The 14928-nt window shown below is 43.2% G+C and overlaps 1 protein-coding gene across 2 annotated transcripts in view; it reads right to left on the bottom strand.

The window, feature by feature from the left end:
- DOCK1 (dedicator of cytokinesis 1) overlaps nucleotides 1–14928 on the bottom strand; it is a 474081-nt gene that overhangs the window by 40896 nt on the left and 418257 nt on the right. For both annotated transcript variants that reach the window (XM_077350091.1, XM_077350092.1), the window contains exons 45-46: nucleotides 11808–11984; nucleotides 10016–10099 (exon numbers count right to left, since the gene is read on the bottom strand). In XM_077350091.1, coding sequence (XP_077206206.1) covers nucleotides 10016–10099; nucleotides 11808–11984 — 261 coding nt within the window. The remainder of the gene's footprint in view (nucleotides 1–10015; nucleotides 10100–11807; nucleotides 11985–14928) is intronic.

Genomic DNA, 14928 nt, shown 5'->3' with positions numbered 1-14928 from the left:
CATCCAGCTACAGCTTCCAAATACCTTAAGCTCACCACAGCACTGATAAAGCTGTTTTGACAAAGCAGTAATATCAGGACTCTTCTTGGCCTCAGCTACCATACAGGGGGTCTGTTGTGGGGAGAGGAAAGGGAAGTCTATTGGAAGTCACTTTAAGACTCCTTCTGGTAGAGAAAAGTGGCATATAAGGATAAACTCTTCTTCTTCGTCTTCTTCTACTGAGGTCTCTGTCCTCCCCAAGCTCCATCCCCAGAAGTTTCCTAATCTGGACCTGGCAATCTAACCCCTCCTTCCACCACCGGTAGTGGGGGGTACCTGGCAATACTGTAGCTGACTGAAAAGACCTGGGCACAAAACTAGGGTTGTCTGCGGGGGTGTCTGAATCGGCTGTTCTAGGCTGATGCAGCCAGTGCCGTGCTATGGGGAGGGGAGGCACAGGCGCTGGTGCGTTAGTCAGCATACACACGCAGGCATGGAGCTCCGTTCCTGCACGCATGCACCAACTGACGCACCCGTCCCCGTGCCTCCCCACCCCTGCGGCACGGTGCTGGCTGATTTGGATGCCCAACCCTACACAAAACCCAGGTACCCTTCGCTACCGGTGTTCATATACTAATTGTAATGAGATTTGACGAATTAAGATGACCAACTGTATGTATGTATGTATGTATGTATGTATGTATGTATGTATGTATGTATGTATGTATGTATATGTATATGTGTGTATGTATGTATGTATGTATGTATATGTGTATGTATGTATGTATGTATATGTGTATGTGTGTGTGTATATATATATATATATATATATATATATATATATATATATATATATATATATATATATATATATATATATATATATATATATATATATATATATATATAGCCATTCACAGGCCTTCAATTTCCACTTATAAAAAGTAAAAAGGAATAATGTCTACCAAACAGCCCGAACTTCTGGAATTAAAGTAAAAGCTTCAAGTGGCCGATATTCTTTGTGACTGAAGGAATTAGGGTTCCCAGCTCTGGGTTGGGAATTACCTTTGAGGTAGAACCAGGAGTGGGTGGTATTTGGTCTGGGGGCGGGATCTCAGTGGAATATAATGGAGTCAACATTGACTAGCTACATTGACTAGAAAGGACAACTTCACTGTCCATTTATAATTTGCATCCCTAGAAGGGAGGCTTAATTATCCTTGTATTTCTTTGGTGAAAGCCCCATATATTGCTCTGAAAATTAAAGTGACTTTTCCAGGAATGCTTTTATATGGTGGGAAGGAATGTGACCTGGTAATATCTTAGAAGGCATTCCTTTCATGAAGCCAGAAAATTAACTAGCATTTTTTAAAATATTCATAACACAAAACATCTGCATTACTGCACAGTTCAAACTACAGTATATCTGTACACAGCCCGTGGCGCCACTGGCGGGTGCTCCCTGCCCGGCAGACTGACGCGGCTGCCGGGGACTCCCGTCCGTTCTTCCGATGGACCTCTGAAAATGGCCACCTCCCCCAACAGCCAGCAGCCGCTGCCGCCGCCAGCCACCCGCCGCCGAAAATGGCCACCGCAGCCACCGCCAGCCAGCCACCGCCGCCAGCCAGCCGCTGCCGAAAATGGCCGCCCTCGCAGCCTGCCAGCCAGCCGCTGCCCCTGCCACCGAGCCAGCCACCACCAAAAATCGCCACCCGCCCAAAATGGCCGCCGCTGCCGCCAGCGACCCGCCGCCAGCCGAGCCGCTACCGCCGTGACTGCCCCGCTGCCGTCCCTCAATACAGGTAGGCCGCTTCCCCGCAGCCCCGGCCCCACTGAACCCTTATACAGCTTTTGAAAACTTTTTGTGTGTGGAATTTATCGATCCTTTTGGATTAAAAGGACCCCACAGAGAAATGTTTTTAAACTGTAGGTGTTAAAACTGTTAAAACTGTTTTAAACTGTAGGTCCTGAAGCTGCCTGAGGGCCTCCTCCAATACACATTTTATGTTACTGAGTACTGAAATAAGGAGTCAACAAAAAGACTATAGTATTGGGACTGTTACTATTACATGAAGTAAAAGAATTAATTAAAACTGAGCATCCGATTCAGCATTTGGGTGGATGTTTGTGTGGAAATATAATTTGTCAGGGAATAGCCTGATATTAAAAGGAACTTGGCCACATATTTGGGGCCAAATTAAACAACAGTGGCTGTCTCCTGAGTTTAAATATAGATGTGCCCTGATCACACAGAAATTCTATGCTTCAGGATCAACTTTAAGCGAATAGGGAGATGGTGTAGAACCATTGCTTTCCCAGCACATTCCATCTGCGCGCGCTCTTGAGTTTTCCTTCCACTCATGCACCGGAGCTTGGCTAGGTGTAGGAGGGTATACTGTGGGGAGGTCAGTATCAGGAGGTGGGCATATAGGAGGTCAGAAAAAGGACTCGATCCTGCACACCCCCTTTGCTGTGAAGTGGGTAGCTCTGTGTTTCAAATGGGTAGCCATATTCATCTGAAGTAGCACAATAAAATCAGAGTCCAGTAGCACCTTTAAGACCATCAAAGATTTATTCAAGGCGTGAGCTTTCGAGTGCAAGCACTCTTCCTTAGGGGAAGACTGCTTGCACTCGAAAGCTCACGCCTTGAATAAATCTTTGCTGGTCTTAAAGGTCCTACTGGACTCTGATTTTTTGAGCTCTGTGTGTGTTTACTTATATTTATACCCTACGTTACTTCCCAAAGTGAGAACAAGTGACTTTGAAAATCATTCTGTCTTACAATATGTACCTTTCATAAAGGAGTATATAAGTGTTTGTGTTCTATATGTGAGGGGGTTAGGCTAAGGGAGTTATCAAGCAAGCTTCCCTGGCAAAAATGAAGCCTGAACCTAGGCTTCCTCGATTCTCACTCAACATCCTAACCAATGGAGCACATTACCTCTCTGATATCGCACAGTTATGTCTGTTTTCACCCAGAGATGATTTGCTTTGCCTTTACTATGTCCAATGCAGACCTCTGAAGTCATGCATTCTTTACATATGATAAACGAAAGCTGATCTTAAAGTATAATTTCTTAACCCTTTACCCAAGAGGCATCTTTGATTCACAGCTGGTCTTTAAGTAGTAAGAGTGGAACAAAGCTGTTACAAAACAGAAGATCTATTGTATAACCACTCAATCGAAAAGCAGTGTTTCAAAATGTTTTTGGACTCTGCATGCATGTAAAAGTGATTCAGGGGATTGGTGTTCCAGCCAAGAATGGCAAAGGTTAAACAAATAAAGGGTAGCAGTTTAATGTTTAGATTCTTGGCAGAAGTCAGTCATTTGCTTTTCACAGTAGGCCCCTCCACATGTTTGAATAAATCACCATACACATCTTAGGAATTGGCCCCTCCAAGTGTCCATCCTGGCCCAAGCAGGCAATGGGGAGCCGCGCAAAGCGCGGCTCCCCATTCCCTGCTTCACTGGCAAGGGAGCACCCGCCAGCCACGCATAGGGTGGCTGGCGGGTGCTCCCTGCCCGGCGGCCTGATGCCTCGGGAGGCCCGAAGCGCCTCCCGAGGCGTCAGGCCGCTGGCAAGGGAGCATCCAAAATCGCCAACCGCCCAAAATGGCCGCCGCCGCCGCCAGTGACCCGCTGCCGCCAGCCGAGCCGCTACCGCCGTGACTGCCCCGCTGCCGTCTGTCAATACAGGTAGGCCGCTTCCCCGCAGCCCCGGCCCCACTGAACCCTTATGCCATCCGGAGGGGGGAGGAGGATAAAGACTTCTGCGGCCCCACAGCGGCGGAAGCCTTTGCGAGTCGGGGGCAGGAGGCCGCGCCCATTTTATTTGAGATTAAAATGGGCTTTAGATCTAGTACAAAAATAATACGGTAGCACCATAATTTAATTATCTTCTCCAGGATCTGAAGATTTCAACCACTTTCCTTCTGTACAATTTAACTATGCTATCTAATCTCACTCCTTTGGCACATCTCTCTTGGAAACAAAATACACTTTTGGCCTTTCAAAATATGAAATGATTTTCGGAAAGGTTGAATTCTGGATATTCTGCTTTAGTATTAAAAAATCATTACTGTGTCTTCTTTCAGTTGTAGCTGCTTCAGACAAAATTGTTGTTTCTATTAGCCTGTTTTACTTAGTTACCTTAGATTTAAGTAAACAAACTGGAAATACACAGATCTGGGAATGATGTACAACTATATTATAATAAAACCACATAAAATGTAAAGATATGCAACCTTGCAATACCATATACATTTTGCTAGCAATCTAATTCTCTGTTGGGTTAATAGTGTGTCCATGAGTACCATTAGAATTCACTTTTAACCCAGTTATTGGGGGCAATGACACAGTGCTGGCATTAAGTTACTCTCATGGGAACAAATTAATTTTCTCTGTAGGCCTGAAAATTCCTAAAATCCAATCCATTGTAAAAGCTTACAGGAAAGAAAAGTCAATAGAATTTCAGGAGACCACACCATTTTTTGTTCAGCAATGCTTTTACAGTCCACAGAGAATTAGTGAATATTATATCTTTTCTTTCTTCAGCGTCTAAAATAAGAGTCCTCTGGAAATTTAAATTATTCTTCTTATAATAAGCCCAGAACTGAATATAAAGCAACATGGATGTAGCAGCATTTTCTTTACAAAAGCATTCAGTCACATCTGTGAAATATATCAGAAAATTATCCTGAGGCCAGACACACAATATTTGCATATAACTTTGCAAAAGATGCTAGAATTAGCTTTCTGGCTTCTCCCCACTGCAGTATATTTGGCATTTGATAGAAATAAGAGTAGTCCTTTCATAAGGACTCTCACACTTCAGATCAAAATTTTAAAAAAGAGTCTTCAAAGATCTTTAAAATGGCATTAAATCTATCATCATTACAGTTTTCTCTTCCTAAGTAGAACAATTTCCCTTAATGATTTGTTAAATGACAGCAAAAGAGGAAACCTTTCCTAGAACCTTCACCTTTACATGTCCTGCTGAATTGAATGACACCTGACTTTTACTGTTGTGGCTTGACTACAGCCTGTTGACTTCAGCATTACAAATGCTACATTCTTATTCTCACTTGTCAAAATCTAGAGTTAATCATCAGATAAACTGGTGTGTTATTCCTTTCCCCTTCCCCCCATGCCCAGTTCAGAGAAATACCAGTCTCTCTACTTGGGGTTACCTACACATGAAACAAGCACTGGCTGAACCAGCACACCTTAATTGAACTGTCTCTGCTTCCCAGTAGCACTCTGTGCACGTGTGTGGGTTAAGGGGCCGGGGAGGAAGTACTGCTATGCTCCAAGATTTTCTGCCTGTCAACAGAGACTGTAATTAGAAGAAGAAGAAGAGTTGGTTCTTATATGGCCGTTTTCTCTACCTGAAGGAGTGGCTTACAATCGTCTACCCTTTCCTTTCCCCACAACCCTGTGAGGTGGGTGAGACTGAGAGAGCCCTGATATCACTGCCCAGTCAGAACAGTTTTATCAGTGTCGTAGTGAGCCCAAGGTCACCCAGCTAGCTGCATGTGTGGGAGTGCATGCCAGATTAGAAGTCCGCTCCCCTAATCACTACACCAAACTGGCTCTCCCAGATATCCCAGATCCTATGTTATTTATCCATATGTCTGGATCCTTTGGGATAATGGGAATGTTTCTGGTGGAGGAACCAGCAAATGTCTCAAGAGTGACTATATGATTTCAATGGGTTTAAACCACACAGGAGTTTAGAGATGGGCATGAGCGAGCCCACGAGTAGTTTGTGGGTTGCAGCCTAGTGCTTATATGGCCACGCCCCCAATGACCGCGCATTAACATTTATGGGTCTTAACACTGTCTGCATGTTTGCAGGCTTTTTTGGGGGTGGAATTTCTTCTCTCAGCACACGCACATGAGTATGTGAAGCATGCAAAAAATCTCTCTTACAGCATAGGGGGGGCTTAGGAGGTTGTCTTTTGGTTTCCGTGGCTACTCCAATGATTACCAATTTAGCTTGACTGGCTTCCTTGTAATCCAAGAGTAGCGCTTCCAGTCACAGGTGTCAAGGGATAATTTGGGAGGCATTTGGGATAGGATCTCGTTTGCCACTTTCCCATTCTTTCCTGGGTTGTTTACCTGAGTAATCACTTTTTTGGTTTTCCCATGCCTTGGGGCTTTCCCTTATTTTACATGCAGTGACAACTGAGACATCCCCTAGTTGATTTTCTGCAAGGGTTGGCTGTGACTTGTAATAGGTACACAACTGTATCCCCCCCCCCCAAAAAATTGCCTGATTTATAGATCTCATGCCTACTTTGACTTATCTGCAAGGCCTGAATTGAGAGTGTGAGAGTGACTGCTCTCCCATAGATTTATTTATTTAATTTATTTATATTATTTATTGTATTTATTTTTATTTATTATTTTATACTGCCCTCCCTGAGGGCTCAGGGCGGTTTACAGGAAACAGGAAAAGATACAGATAACATATAGTAACAGGTGATAGCAGTAATAACATGATCATAACAATAACATTAGAAAATAGAAATTGCTCAACTCTTACTGGGACCCAGTGGGTAAGGCCGATTAGTGTCAGTCCTGGGGGGAGGGGTCTTGGGGCCAATTGGAAGCGATGGTTTGGGTCAACCTCAACCTCAACCAAATGCCTGGTGGAGGAGCTCCCTTTTGCAGGCCCTGTGGAACTGTTTAGGTTCTGTCAGGGCCCTGATCTCCTCTGGCCCTGGTTGAGATCACATTCCTTTTCCATTTGCCCAACAAAATGAGTAAGGTAAAGGTAAAGGTAAAGGTATCCCCTGTGCAAGCACTGAGTCATGTCTGACCCTTGGGGTGACGCCCTCTAGCGTTTTCATGGCAGACTCAATATGGGGTGGTTTGCCAGTGCCTTCCCCAGTCATTACCGTTTTACCCCCCAGCAGCAAGCTGGGTCCTCATTTTACCGACCTCGGAAGGATGGAAGGCTGAGTCAACCTTGAGCCGGCTGCTGGGATCGAACTCCCAGCCTTATGGGCAAAGCTTTCAGACGGCTGCCTTACCACTCTGCGCCACAAGAGGCTCATTAACAAAATGAGTAGTAGAGTGCAAATGCGTGGTTGGGCAAGAGTGAGGGGTTGGGTGTGGTTGAGGGGCATGCATTGTAGACTGAGGAGGCCCACCCCTTCTCTTATGATGCAGGGACCCTTTCTAGTGGAGGCTCGCACAGGGCCATAAAAGGAGAAGCCCCTGAAGTTGACTATTCCCCCCCGTCAGCCCCACAAGTTCTACTTTGGGTGGTGTGGCAGGCGAGGATGGAAAAGAGTGCTCCTCATCACAGATACATAGTATTTTTCCAAACTCAAAAGAGGAACAGTTCCTTGAGCAGCCCAAGGAGCAGCAATTGCTCATACTGTTTCTGGAGGAAGAACCTGACTCTGCATAGCTGGGGGATGGGGACTGGAAAACATCTTGCCCCTCCACATCACAAGCCACTGTGTCTACATTTGCCTCAAACACAGGCTTGGTCTCATCCTTGAAGACTAGCAGTTGACCTCATTCACAGCTGACCAGGAGGGTCTATAAGCTTGGAGGGGCCAGGATGTGCTGTAGCTGTCACTGCTCTCCCTGGGCCCTGTACTCATAGGTAGTTGTGCTCAGTGGGTGTTAGATATGTAGGTAGATGGTGGTGTGAGTGAGCAGGTAGATAGTTGATTAGGTAGGCAGGTAGACAATTGGTCAGGTTGGTAGGTAGGTGGTTAGGTAGGTAGATACTTGGATAAGTAGGCATGTATAAAGTTGGTTAGGTAGGTAGGTAAATAGGTGGGAAGTCAGAGCACCTGACTCAGGACCCAGGGAAAATGTTGGGAGCTACCTCTATCCTGGCCCCTTCAAGCTTTTGGACTCTCATGGTCATATGTGCGGGCACTACTTGACCCCCAGGAGGCCCCCAATTCCCATTTCAGTCATCATCCATTAAGTCCATAAGAAACCATGCTCCTCTCTAAAACTATAACATGGGAAGATGACCACCTTCCAGGGCCAAAGAAAAGGGTGGACACTGGACAAGACCCAGAAACCTTGTCCACAATGAGGCAATACAGTCAGGGGCTCCACGATGACTTTCACATGTATAAACAACTAAACAGTTAATGCAGTGGTCCCCAACCTTTATTAGGCTGGGGACCGGCAGGGCATCGGGCCGCGCCCGCGGGGACCGCACCCACGTGGGCCACGCCCAGGCCCCTGGCCGCGCCCGCGTGCCGCGCCCGCGCATCGAGCCGCACCCGGCCGCGCCCGCGGATCGGACCGCGCCTGGAAGCTACGCCCGCGGAATGGGCCGCGCCCGCGAGCCACGCCCACGGATCGGGCCGCGCCCGCGGATCTGGCCGCGCGGGCGTGGCCTGCACGGGCACAGCCCGGCCCTGATTCCCTCTCCCCGCCCTCCCGCAGTAAGTAGCTTCCCGGGCCGCAAGCTTGCGGCCTGGGAAGTTTTTTACTGCGGGGGGGGGAGAGGGAGCTGCGGCCCGGCGCCATGTCCTTCGCGGCCCGGCGCCGGGCCGCAGCCCGCAGGTTGGGGACCACTGAGTTAATGAACTTAAGTGAACCCAAAGGTTCATGAACACGGGGTCCATGCAAGTTTGTGCCCATCTCTATAGGAGTATACTGTAAATCCTTGCTCGTTCAAGTGGCCCATCATCCTACTAATTGTTTTGTCATCAGTTACTGTGCTGTCTTTTTGCACAAGATTATAAGGATCCAATGCAAGTTAGTATCCTAACCTACTTCTTACTCTATTACAATATCCTTTCTGACTTCCTTTCAAGACTCAGATTAAAATCAATATTCTTTTTCTTTCTCTTCTCTTCTTTATGCTATTATACTCTGAGGCTGCGAACTTTATTTCTTGTTTTAATTCCAATATATATTCTGTGTTGGTCTTAAAGGTGCCACTGAACTCAAACTTTGTTCTGTATAATATATATTCACTAATATTCCTTGCCCTCTCCCCCCCACCACCCATTTTTCTTTCAGCTACTGCCTCCTGCTCACACCAAAGCTTCTAATCACTATCTTCTGGCTAAACCTAAAGGTTTTTCCTCCCAAGGACACAATCCGTATAATACCTTTTATTAGGATCAACTGAAGAAAGAAAAACTGAAGAACATATAATGCTGTGTGAACTTTTGAGAACTCTTTAGCAGGCCAGAAATTACAACATAAAAAAGAGAGGGAAAGTAGATCTGAAGCATATTTTTGAGATCCCAATGTAAAGACCTTTTTATGGCTGTGGATGTTGCATTTTCATGTAGGCCGGGAAGACGGTGTTGAGTTGAAGTAGGCCGTAGCCATAAAATCAAAAGGCAATACAACAACTAAATTCTATATTATAGCAACAATTTCCCTCAAAGTGCCTATTTCCCCCCTTATCCAGCAACACTCTGTAACAGGAAGTATACAGACTTTTGAGGCATTTATAGATTTTGCATTTGACCCAAAGGCTGTAAAGGTCAACTTATTTTCAAAATCCAGAGGTTTTTTTTTTCTAGCAAGGGTTTGCCTAAATGGGTTTTACATCACCCTACATCAATCCCATTGCCACTCATTTATCGCTTTCTAATCCATTTTTCTACCTATGTAAGACCTAGCCTACACACCAAGTGCTTGCAATAAAATAACAAATAGTAACAATTAAATACTCACCTTGGTTCTGATACATCCTTACAAAAGTACTCCAGTGTGGCTATTTGCAGATAAATATTAATACATGCATTCTGCAGTTTTTTGATTCTCAGTGAAAATCAGTCCCAGACATGGGATTAAGCTATACTACCTCAACTGGAATTTCCAGTGTTATGATTTCTTTAAATTGTAAGCCTATACAGTGTAAGATGAACTCATGGACTAATAATGGTAGTCACATTTGGGAATATAAAATGACAAACTATGCCAGGCACACAAGAATAAACTTCTACTTCTGTTCCAAGATGGCTGAATTTTGTCAGAAGTGACAGGAAGCTACCTCTGAATGCCATTTGGTTCCTTGGCAACTGGATTTACCTGCCATGCTATTAGGTCCTTTAGTTTTTCAATCTTTTCATGATCCTCTGGATGATCATGGATATACTTCTCAGTAAAAAAAGCCTAAGGAAAACAAAGCACCTCAGTTATTTCACAGAATGGGTAATAGGTATCAGATTAGAATATGATCAATCTGGATCTTATCACAGTAAGATTACAATATGATCAATCTGGATTTTATATGCAACTTTGATCTATCTGGATTTTATATGCAACTTTCCATTATTAAATGTGACAAAGTCCCTTCAAGGAGATCCAATAAAAATATTCCCCCTTCCCTGATATCTCCATCAACAGAATTTGTATAGCAAGCAACCATTCACAATACCAATTTGTGGAGCAACCAATCTTAAAGGCAAAGACTGCTAAGCAACATATTCCCCCCCCCCCCATTTATACCTTGCATTGGAGAACAAGTACTGGCTGTTACCATTCAGTGATGACGAAAGCAAACCTGAGTGCTTGGTTTGAATGATTCTGAGTCTGTGGAAAAATTCTACAGTGGTCTGTACATGTTAGTGATGTCACTGTTTTTACCACCTGCACAAGCTTCTAAAGATTTAACTGTAGTTAAATTGTGGACATTGCTGATGTCAGTCTCCCAGCGTCACCTCAGTAAGGCAATGCTGGGACAGGAACACTGACTGATTTCATATTATTGTAGTGCCTTAGGAAAATAGAACAAGTTCAAGGCCAACGATAGGATTGTTTCTTGTGAGTTAACACTGTTGTTGATGGCTGACTTCCTATAACTTCTGAAACCCTTTATACTCATAGTCATCTAAGTAACATGGAAACCATGGAGGATATCTGTGGACCAGAGGCAATTTTCATTCATGCCCTCCCACAACTGTATACCTTAAACTTGCCCCTCATGCTGGTATTGGGGGGTTTCCTGCCATGAATGACATTTCAGAGGCATGTCAGCCTACAGAGCGTGGCAGGAAAGGGTCTGTCTGTGGAAGTCTTCTGTGGGGTCCAAATTGCAATGAATTTCTGAACTATATTTTTTCGTATACTGATTATCAATTCCTACAAACTATCCTAAGTGTTTTAAATATTTTGAACATGAGTCAGCTGTTACCAAGCATGAGTACGGTGGGATAGTTAAAAGGATAAGTAGTCTGCTTACGTTTAAGACTGGAAAAGCAAACCGCAAGAAATCCATTCTAGTAAGCTATCAACTGCGTACAATACAATTTTGAGATTCCTCCCTTTCCTGGAAGTTTAATGAGAGAGCAGTTCCTGGTTTTGAGTATTTTTATATGGGCTATATCAAATAATAAAACAAGGGCTTTGCTTTTGGAACGCCACTGTCATTTTTGATCCCCAAATGGCATAGAGCGACCATTCATCCTTTCCAAAGTGTAACAGATGGTATGCTTGACAATCTTTGCCCCAAAGGAACAGTCAACTCAGAAGTATGCTCTATGGTATTAAAAAAGGAATGTCAGAAAGCCTGAAGAACAGATCCAAACCAAAGCCCCAGTGATGATATTCCAACTATCTCCTGATATACACTTAGTCCTCCCCAGCTGAAAAATCCTGTTAAAACTATAGACACACAAATTGTTAGATTAATGATTCAAAACCTAACTAAGAGGAAATATCCTGTTGAAAATACTGATTTAAAATACTAAAACATTTTAAACGCCTTTTAAACACTAATTATAGTGACATAATTAGAAAATCTGTCAGTATTTGCCATGATCCCCACCTCTGAGGCACTAATATGATAATTCATACTCAGAAAGAAGACTAACCAACATACCTTTTCATAGTTGGTGAAGCCACCCATAACTGCAGGATCCACAATACCATTTAGCAGCATAGACAGAGGATTAATTGGTAGATTTGGATCATTTAAATGTTGCTGAACCATATTGTTGATTTTATCATTTGTTAACTGCATGGTTTCTATTGCATTTTCAAGTGGGCTGATTTCAACCTGCAGTAACAATATGAATATGTGCATAATTAAAAACAGATCATCATAGTAGCCCAACTGGTTTAATGCTCATCAGGCCTGTCAACTGAAAACAGCAGATTTGAAAGCAGAAAAATATCAGCATAATTTCATTTTCACACGTGCAAGCAAGCTGCAAAGGACTAGTACTCATATCAATTTTGGCCAGTCTGTTTTTTTTACAATTATACTTACAACAGATACAAATCACACACTGTAAGCCAACCTGCATATAAGTATTTTATCTATATCTGCATACAGATATATACAGGACATTCTCCCACCGGCCTCAGTTTAATAACAATAATAAATATATGTAACCCAAAACGTTAGGGCTGATGATAATTTAAGGTACAGAAATTATATCACCCAGTTGAACCTTCAGCCCCTCTGAAATCAGCCCCCAACTCAGTCTCTCTTGATTTAATGGTTTGGAGTGCCACCCTCTAATCTTGTGAGCCAAGTTTGATTCTCTGCTCACCCACATGCAGCCAGCAGGGTAGCCTTGAGCTCACCACAGTATTGATAAAGCTGCTCTAACCGAGCAGTAATATCAGGGATCTCTAAGCCTCACCTATCTAACAGAGTGTTTGTTGTGGGGAGAGGAATGAGAACGCAATTGTAAGCCACTTTAAGACTTCTTGTGGTACAGAAAAGTGGCATGTAAAAACCAACTCTTCTTCTTCAACTGCCAACTTCCCCCATGAGAACTTCCACACCCAATGCCTATCCTTGCCCACTCATTCGCAGAAACTATAGCTCTCCTGATCACTTAAAAGTTGATATTTATCTTTCTAGGGGTCCAATAGCACCCATAAGACTAACAAGTATATTCATCATGAGTCAAAGCTCATTTCAGCAGCATGTGACTAAACCTTGTTAGTTATTAAAGTGTCACTAAATTCCTGTCTTATTTTGCTGTCACTATGTTTATCTTGTTACGGCATTCATGCTTTGATACACGCAGTCCTTGGACTAAGGATTTTAGCCACTGCCAAATAGTCAAGTATGGCAGGTTGTCTCAGTTCCATGGACTCAGCAAACTTGAATTTCAGCCGAAAGAGTCCTTCCCTTCCCATATCAGCCTGACAGTATCTAGAAGTGGGGAAGGCACTGGCAAACCACCCCGTATTGAGTCCGCCATGAAACCGCTAGAGGGCGTCACCCCAAGGGTCAGACATGACTTGGTGCTTGCACAGGGGATACCTTTACCTTTACCTTATCTAGAAGCCCTTTGATTAAAGTGATCCAGAAAACCTCATTTGCCACATCCACATTCACAATAGAGTCACTTAGCTTTATTCTTCTTTTAAGGCACCTTGTGTCATATGAAAGGTTGCTTCTGAAGCTCAGGAGAGTGGGTGGGTTTATCTGTCATTAACATGTGCCCATAAGGCTCTTTAAATCACACCAGAGCTTCTTTGAAACAAATGTAGTAGTAAAATAGGAAAGTTAAAGGGTTAATTGGATGTGTTTAAAATGCAAGCCAGTATTTGATTACAGTAATTTGCATAACCTTTACATAAGAACACTACTACCCAGCTATCAGTAGCTTAATATATTTCTGAGAGGCACTTATAATCAAATCTTCTAATTGTCACTCCTACACCTGCACTTTGATTACATCTAACCTGCTTTAATTATCATTTTAAAAAGTGTGTTTTATGTATTATTTTAGAATGCAAAGTAACATGGGAAACAACTCTGCTATATTTGTCAACCACTATGAAATTAACCATTTAATAATTTTTCCTCAGTTGAGAACTTGCTATATTTAATTTGAACATGGACAAGGGAGGTAAAGAGCTTAAAAATGGGTAAAAAGCTAGTGCCAGATAGAGGTGGATTAAAATCCATGAAATTCAGTGACCTTGTTCCACACATTTTATTAATGTATCCTACTTCACAAAATTAGATAAAATTTATTTTTGTTTGTTTACTTTACATTTTTATACCGCCCTCCCCTGAGGCTCAGGCGGTTTACATAGAGCTTAATGGAACATAGCTATTTCCCATGCTGCCATTGCTTCTGAGCAAAGCGTCTGGGATCCCATGCCTCCTTGTTCGTCGAAATAATAATTTTTTGTGCTGTTGTCTGTTTGGATTAGCACCCTCTTACCTCTGAGAATATTTGAAAAGGAGCTAAGGGCAAATCTTACTGCACAGAATATTAATATGGAGAATATTTTGTATTAAAGGCCACTAGTCCTGCCCCGAAAAACCTGTGTAGTGGACACCATGTCAGACAAAACATCCACGGTCAGAATGACCTTGGAAACCCAAACCCAAATTGGATCCCCAAGAACAAGTTAGTGTCGTATAGCCACCAGTTCAGCGACCTTACCACGAACCTAGGCATCCAAAAACAGTGTGCACCCCATTTTGGACTTTTTGAACTAGAAAGAAAATATCCCACATCTGGCCTGGGCCAGTGCAGTTCCAAAGTGGGGCTGCATGAGAAGATGGAAGTTGAACGCAATACTCCATACAGTGTAACACTAAGCTTGCCACATAGTTTTAAACTTGCCTGATCACAAGTTTTTGTCATTTGGAAGCAATTTGTCATGTGAGACTCAATGCTAGGCAACAGGGAATTTTAGATTAGCATACATTTATGTTAACATGCTCAATTAAGCAATGATCACTCTTCTCCTCTTGGAGAGATGGAAACCTCAGCCCACACAGTAGAGATATCCCCCAAAGTTCCTCCTCCCATTTTTTCCTGTTAGTTTCAATCATACAGAATCTTGTGATAATTTGGCAATGTCTCCTTCTAAGTACCATCTAATTCTTGGTTCTCTTCCTCCTCCATCTTCTCAGTCTCATTAAATTGTCCAATTACATTAACATTATTTCATGTCATTACTCTAATTAACTCTCTTGCTTCTTATGCAGTTGATTTCCTAGGAAGACCTATGCAGACAAA

This window comes from Paroedura picta, chromosome 8 (genome assembly GCF_049243985.1).
Source record: "Paroedura picta isolate Pp20150507F chromosome 8, Ppicta_v3.0, whole genome shotgun sequence".
Lineage (NCBI taxonomy): Eukaryota > Metazoa > Chordata > Lepidosauria > Squamata > Gekkonidae > Paroedura > Paroedura picta.
This window is presented reverse-complemented; position numbering and strand designations above follow the sequence as displayed.